Source organism: Galeopterus variegatus, unplaced genomic scaffold (genome assembly GCF_000696425.1).
Source record: "Galeopterus variegatus unplaced genomic scaffold, G_variegatus-3.0.2 Scaffold143, whole genome shotgun sequence".
Lineage (NCBI taxonomy): Eukaryota > Metazoa > Chordata > Mammalia > Dermoptera > Cynocephalidae > Galeopterus > Galeopterus variegatus.
In genome coordinates this window covers 1352658-1360332 of record NW_007726254.1, presented here as the reverse complement: position 1 = coordinate 1360332, position 7675 = coordinate 1352658, and the positions used below count along the sequence as shown (strand labels likewise).

Genomic DNA, 7675 nt, shown 5'->3' with positions numbered 1-7675 from the left:
CCCCCCCCGCCTCCTTACTTCTCTTCTTTGATTTCCCAGACTTCTTGGCACTTTCCTCTACGGGGACATTCTCCAGGGCATTGGGCTCAGAGGCAGGAAACAGGTAGTTGGGCAGAGTGACGGCTGGCACAGGGTCCGAGTCTGGAAACATTTCCGAGGTGCTCACTGCAAGAAGAAAGGCCTGAGGTGGCCGGGGCCCAGCACGGGGCCAAGCATGGCCTCCTAGCGCTCTGGAGAATGGTGGGCTTCTGGGGAGGGCGGGTACTGACAGCCCCAGACACAGGATGCCACCTGAGAACGCCTCATGTGTCTCACACCACGAGCGGAGGAAACATCTGCAGAGCTGTGGGCACGAGCTGGCCCCAATCACAGCTGCCACATTTATAGCCCACTGCGGTTAGTGGGAAAGTTCCAGGTGGCATCCAGGGTAAAGGGCCACCTTGACTTAGTCATTCAGTCATTTTACAACTCAAAGGGGCCTTAGAAACCATTTAACCCAATTCCTCTGCTTTCCTGATGAGGAAACTGAGACAGACTCTGAGAAGGCATGTCAGGTGCCCAAGTCACACAGCAAGTCAGTGCCTGGTACGTGCAGGCACTCGGTTAAATATTTGTGGAATCCTGGATGAATATCAGAGTCAGGACTAGAAATCTCTTAACTCAGCTTTGGGGCTTTCTTTCCCCCACTGTATCACAGAAGTTCCCTGGGGAATGGCATTTGGCGGCGGAGGGGAGGGGACACCCTCCTGTGGTATTAGGACATCTGCCTGGGAGGGCACTGGGAGGAGCCTGCTTTGGGTGCCTTCTGGGTGTTCAGAGCCAGGTAGGCTCAGCAGGGATCTGAGTCCTCTTAGGGCCTGGCCTCCAAGAACAGGGAAGGGATGAAGATGTTCCAAGCCTGGTACGTTTCTAAACCAGTCACACCCTGCATTTCTTAGACTTCCTGGGAGCCAAGCAAAAGAGCAGAAGGGCTTGAAAAGTCACCCTGACCAATAGTACTCAGCCTAAGAAGGAAGGAAATTCTGACATGTGCTATGACATGAATGGACTTTGAGGACATTGTGCTAAGTGAAAGAAGCAAGTCACAAAAAGACAGATACGTGTGACTCCACTCATTCGAGGTACCTAGAGTAGTCACCTTCTTAGAGACAGAGAGGAGAATGGTGGTTACCGGGGCTGGGGGGAGGGGGAATGCGGACCTAGTGTTTAATCGAGATAGAACTTCAGTTTTGCAAGATAAGAGTTCCGGAGCCGGATGGTGGTGATGGCTACACAATAATATAAAAGTACTTAATACCACCAAACTGCATGCTTAAAAATGGTTAAGGTGGTAAACTTTGTGTTAATATACATTTTACTGCAATTAAAAACTTGGGAAAAGGCCTGGCCCATGGCTCACTCAGGAGAGTGTGGTGCTGAGAACACCAAGGCCCCAGGTTCGGATCCTATATTGGGATGGCCGGTTGTTAGCTCACTGGCTGAGCGTGGTGCTGACAACACCAAGTCAAGGGTTAAGATCCCCTTACCGGTCATCTTTTGGAAAAAAAAAAAAACTTGGGAAAAAAGTAAAAACAAAAGTCAACCTGGCCATCTTTTCCATGTTTGTGGCGCCCCTGCTGCCCCTCCCATGCCAGTAACAGCTCAGGTATGTTTCCACGTGTCAGTGGCTGTGGTACATGTGCACACACACATGCCTGAGAATCCATTACACACGTGATATTTTAAAATGGAATTTTTTGTTACCTTGAGTTAAGGCCCCAGGGTTCAGACTTACAGATCTGCTTCTCATCCAGGATGTTGTTGGGAGATTCCACATTGAGCAAGACTTCAGTGGTTGACATGGTGTGTGAGGTGGCCTCGTTGTTGTCTGGTTCCAGGTTCCATGAAGGGGCCGGGGCGAGAGAGAAGAAAAGTTCCCTCAGGGCTCAGGGCAGGGGGCACAGCTATAATCAGGGCCACAGGATGGTGCTAAGGAGCCACAGGGACCCTGGCCAGAGGTATTAGGGGACAGCCCCACTTCTGATTGTTCCAGCCCATCTCAAAATCCTTAATGCATCCATTAAGATGGTTCCCTCCTTTTGTTGGGGGCCCTGCCCATTCTGCATGGGATCACTAGAAGCTGTTGTGAGCTGCTGCTCCCTGAAGACAGAACCCCTTTCTCCACTAGGTCTTCCCTGCCCAGGAAGGGAACAGACCTGCCAGCAAAAAACTGCCCTCCAGGATCTGATCCTGCGTCATGCACAAGGTCCCGTCCGTTATGATGCCATTGTGAACGTCGTCCAGCTCCAGTCCTGAGTACAGATGCAGTAATTCGGGGTAGGGTACCTGCTCCACGATCACAGCTGGGAACACTGAGGGGTCTTCTAGCTACAGAGAAGACAGGGATCAGGTTCAAAACGCACCCACACTCACAGGAAGCTCTCCCCACCAGAATCTGGCCCTTCCTGCAGTTTCTCATTCTTGGAGTCCTCGGGTGCTGTCTTTTGTACAGGATGACATTGCTCTGGGTCGACCCTTGCTAGGTGATGCTGTAGTGGATTGAACTGTGTCCCCCCAAAACTCCCTGAAGCTTGAATTGTGTCCCCCAAGTTTTATGTATTAGAAACTTAGCCCCCACTGCGACTGTGAAGAGGGTGGGAAATCCTATTGTGGTAGTTGAAAGGTGGAGCCTTGAAGAGGTGATTGGATTGTAGGACTGTGCAGTAGTGAATGGATTAAAAATGGTGGTCAGGGGCGTGGTTCTGAGGGCTTTAAAAGAAGAGGAATCTTGTCTCTGATCTCTCTCTGCTCTCTCTGCTTCCACCACCTTGCAATGTGAGACCCCTGGATCACTGTTGCCACCACCAGATAGACTTTGGACTTCCCAGCCTCAGAAACTGTAAGCAATAAATTTCATTTTCTTTATAAATCACCCAGTTCCAAATATTTTGTTATAAGCAACACAAAACAGACGAATACAGATGCTTTGAGTGGGTTCTTGATGAATAGAGATGGGTTCACTGTTCACCGCCTGCACCCAACCAAAGGCAAGCATTTTGAACTGGTTGTAGTCGTGGGCTGATCCGTGGCCGGGGCTAGAGCTCAGTCTATGAGAAGGGTTAGGCTCCTTCTGTGGCCACTGTGAAAGGAGTACTTGATGGCAAGGGTGAGGGGCTCAATTGATGTCAGGTAAGGGGCTCAGCATAGTCAAGGCTGGGGACCCAGTTCATGGCCAGGGTTAGGGACTCAGACATCTTAGGCATCAATCTGTGGCAATGACAGTGGAATGAAGACAGAACAGAGGCATTATGGAGGTAGAAAAGTCAGGGCCTGGATGGGGGAGAGGGTTTCAATTTCCTGCTTGATTCAACAGGTACATGGGGATACTGGTCATGTTAAGGGAAAACTCAGGAGGAGGAGGAGCAGGTTTTTGGAGAAAGATAAGAGGTACAGTGCCTGGACATGGTGAGTTTGAGGTACCTTTGGGATATCTAAAGTGGAGGTGCCTATCAGGGAGTCAGAAATAAGGCCCGTGGCTCACTCAGGAGAGTGCGGTGCTGATAACACCAAGGCCACGGGTTCGGATCCTATATAGGGATGGCTGGTTGCTCACTGGCTGAGCGTGGTGCTGACAGCACCAAGCCAAGAGTTGAGATCCCCTTACCGGTCATCTTTTAAAAAAAAAAAAAAAGAAAGAAAAGAAATAAGTGTCCAAGAGCTCAAAAGAGAGCTGGTCATCACTAAATACCTTGGAGTGAATAAATCAGGATGAGAATTCAACCCCTGGAGAACATAGTTGTTCTGAAAGTAAGTGAGCCTAAATAAAAAAGGACTATGATCGCAGCTGTTTTTTAAAAAATTCTGTGTAGACAGAAATATATCAGAACGTTAATAATAGTCATATTTTGGTTGTAGAACTTTGGGTGATTTTTTTTCCCTTTTTCTTCTTTTCTGTATTTTCCAAATTTTCTTTCATGAGAATGTTAATTCTTTATTCATGAAGAAAGAATAATAATGATCTGCTCTGTCTGATGTTCTTGAGGGATCCAGAATATAAACTGATAAAAGGCCTTTGGGTTTGGCCACTGGGCAGTCACCCCAGCTAGAGCAATTTCAGGGCAGTGCTGGGGTCCCAGGCCAAGTTACAGTGGATCTCAGAGAGGATGGACTGAGGCAGGAGGTCGGGTGTAGTGATTAAGGCCCCAGTGTCCAGAGCTGTGCGGTCCAAGATACAGCCACTAGCCATAGGTGGCTATTTAAATTTAAATGTAAATGAAAAATTTGGAAAAGATTAAAAATTCACTCCAATTGCATTAGCCACATTTCAAGTGCTCCATAGCCACGTGTGATTAATGGCCCCATCCTGGACAGCAGAATTATAGAACATTTACAGCATTCCAGAAAATTCTATTGGATTCTGCTTATGTACAGCAAGACTGCCTGGGTTTGCAACCAAGCTCTGCTACTTACTAGCAGTGTGACCTTGGGCAAGTCACTTAACCTTTCTGTGTATCAGTTTCCTCATTTATAAAGTTGGGGTAATCATATTATTGACCCCATAGTGTTGATCAGTATGCATAAAGCGCTCAGAACAGGAGCTGGTATAGAGTAAGCGCTCATTAAGTGTTAGGTATCAGGGGCTTCTAGGAGACTAGTAATGTTTTATGTCTTAACCTAGGTGGTGAGTACAGGGGTGTTCATTTTATAGCTATCTATCCATGTGCCTACCGACCTGCCTATGATTTATGCAGTCTTTTTGCATTCATTTTACACTAAAAATTGTTTCCTATACTCCAGAAAATGTTGTTCACCAAAAAAATTTAAAAATTCAAAAATTTTGGGCCGGCCCGGTGGCGCACTGGATAGTGCGCCGCTTGGGAAGCGTGGCGGCGCTCCCGATCCCGTCGCCGGTCCCCGGTCCGGTGCGGGGGCAACACTGAGGGTTGCGATCCGTTGCTGGACACGGAAAAAAGACAAAAAATAAATAAATAAATAAATAAAAAATAAAAATAAAAATTCAAAAATTTTGTACCAGCCAGCTGCCAAAAAAAAAATAAATTGTTTCCTAAAAAGCGTGAAAGGGAGGTGAGATAGTAAAAACAGAGGGTGGACACTACCCTTGGGAGAAGAAAGGAACTGAGAAGGTGGTATTTTGAAGAGGGGTGCAGAGAAGGGAGGGAAGGTTTTCTTTTAGGGTTAGGGAGACCTGAAGATGTTCTAGATTGAGGACAAAGATCTGGGAGGTCTGAAAGATACCAGTGAGAGAGGAGGTGATTGATGGTTTGAGGGTTTTTTTTTTTTTTTTTTGAGGTGTGTCTGTGTTTGTCTTGTGTTTGTGTGTGTGTGTGTGTGTGTGTGTGTGTGTGTGTGTGTGTGTGTGTGTGTGTGTGTGTGTGTGTGTGTGTGTGTGTGTGTGTGTGTGTGTGTGTGTGTGTGTGTGTGTGTGTGTGTGTGTGTGTGACTGGCCGGTGGGTTTGAGGTCTCGAAGGAGGCAGGAGAGGCCAGATTAAGTACAGGGAGGGGTAGGGAGTTATACATGGAAGGAAGAGGGACACTTCTTTCTCCCAGGTCAGTGGGAAGGAAATAAGAACAGGGGATGTTATAGATAAAAGGGAGACGGGAGAGAAATTGAGGGTGTCCTTGGTTTCGAGCTTCTCTGTGGATTAGAGGAGAGACTGTCTGCTGAAGGTGGAGGGGTAGGCTGGGTGGTAAGAACAGCTTCTATGAAGAACTGAAACAGTTGCCGAGTGGACTGGAAAGTACAAAATGACAAGTGGCATGAGAACCCAGGTGAGCTTAGATTTTTCTTCCCTTCTCACCCGAGCTGTTCAATAAAGTTGACCAACTTTAGGCAAGAACAGCTGGACAGAAAGTACAACGTGCTCAAAGCCCACTAGGGGGCAGACTTCAGTAAGCTGCTAGAGACTGGACAGTTTTCCATCCTCGGAAGGATTTAGCATAGAGAGCACCCGAGTTAGATCTGGGATGCCCTTAAAGATAATCCACCCGGATCTACTCTTGGCAAAGATGGGGCAGGGGACAGCACTTGCCCAGGTAACACTGTGGCCAAAGTGGGATCAGAACCCAGGGCCTCTCACTCTCAATCTTCCACTCCTCTACCGTACCTGGCTGCCTCCTCTTTCTCCATTTTGTGGAAGGAGGAGTGGAGGGTAGTGACGACCGTGCCGGTACGCCATCCAATGGGTACATCTAAGTGCCCTCTCACCTCAGAGCAGGGCGAAGCATGGAGCACTGGGGAACCGAGCGCCAGAATCCTGTCCTATTTTTCAACTTTCTCCCACCAAAAGACTCTCTTTCTAGTTTACCCTGAACCCTCAGGTTGAGGCCAGAAAGACGGTCATGGAAGGGCCAACCAGCTGGGCTAGAGACATGAGTTGGAAGATGCCAGGGCTCGGACCCACTCTGCGGTTCCGGCTGGCAGTGCGCACTCCAGCTACGTGTGTCCCGGCAGCGAAAGCGCATCTGACGGTCTGTGCACACCTGGGCATCCAGTCCACAATGCGGACTGACTGACAGCTCAGCTGATGTGCTCAGCCACTGTTTGGCTGTCTTGCTGATTGCACGTGAGCAACCAGCTCCCTAAATGACTGCCAGATGGCTATTGACCAGCCACGTAAGTGACCAGGTGGCACACAGGCTGGCTGACTGGCAAGTAGGCCAGCGCCCTGAACACAGTAGGTGCTTGGTCAGTATTTGCTGACTGGCTAGCCGGCCCCCCGGCTGGCTGCCTACCTGCCTGGGTCTATCTGATCGTCCGCACTGGCTGACTGCACTTGGTTCTCTGGGGCCATACCTGGTGGATATCATCCATCCCGTTGCTTGCAAACTCAAAGATCAGGTCACTAGGCTGCAGGGTAACAGCCATGCTGTCCTCTCAGAGAGATGACAGCAGGCTTCGCAGGGCCCTCTGGAGCTGAGAGGCTTTCCTGACGAAGCGATGCTGCTCAGGTACTTTGGAGCCTAAAGCCTCCTCCCTGAGCCACAGTAAAACGGGGGTGTAGAGAGCCGCAGCAGGTGGGGGTCTACGCCAGGCTCAAGGCTGCATGCTGGGCTGGACCAACTGCAGGAGTGACCTGGGGAGAAGGGAGAGAAGGGGCAGTAAGTCACCTTCCTTGAGCTCTGTTGCCAGGACAGCTGGCGAACCAGAGCGACCCTGGCATGCCAGGGCACACTGCCAGGAAAGGGACGGCTGAAAAGGAAGAGCAATGGGAGAAAAGGGAAGGGGAAGAAAGGAGGCAGGTAAAGAAAGAAGGAAAAAGAGGAAGTCAACTGAACTGCCTCCAGTGGGAAGTGGCTGAGCCTCCATGCCAGTCCTGGTCACCAGCATCTGCACCCACGCTAGCCCCAAAGACATGCAGCCTTCCTCCCTCCCCTCCCCCTTCCTCTGGAGAAGTTGACAGATAGAGGGACTTTGGGCTCTCTCCATCCTGGAGACTAGTAACCCCCAGGGCATGGCCATGAGGAGAAAGTCAGAGCACCCAGCCTAGCCTCATGGATGTGGCAGGGACAGGAAGAGGGGGGTGCGAGCGGGGACACGTGGGTGTACAGAGTGCCCTTCCAGACTCTGCCTGGCTCCAGTTGGAGTTAGGCTCAGTTTACCTTGGGAGTGGGGGCCAGTTAGCTCTGAGGGGCAGCATCTATGGAGGAACGTCTTGCTGTGGGGGTTGTGCTGTGT

The 7675-nt window shown here is 49.8% G+C and overlaps 1 protein-coding gene across 1 annotated transcript in view; it reads right to left on the bottom strand.

Moving 5' to 3' along the window:
- ELF4 (E74-like factor 4 (ets domain transcription factor)) overlaps window positions 1–7030 on the bottom strand; it is a 10980-nt gene extending 3950 nt beyond the window's left edge. Inside the window, exons 1-4 of the mRNA XM_008591029.1 lie at window positions 6794–7030; window positions 2196–2367; window positions 1775–1867; window positions 19–165 (exon numbers count right to left, since the gene is read on the bottom strand). Coding sequence (XP_008589251.1) covers window positions 19–165; window positions 1775–1867; window positions 2196–2367; window positions 6794–6865 — 484 coding nt within the window. The 5' untranslated portion in view covers window positions 6866–7030. The remainder of the gene's footprint in view (window positions 1–18; window positions 166–1774; window positions 1868–2195; window positions 2368–6793) is intronic.
- Between the last annotated feature and the right edge of the window lie 645 nt (window positions 7031–7675).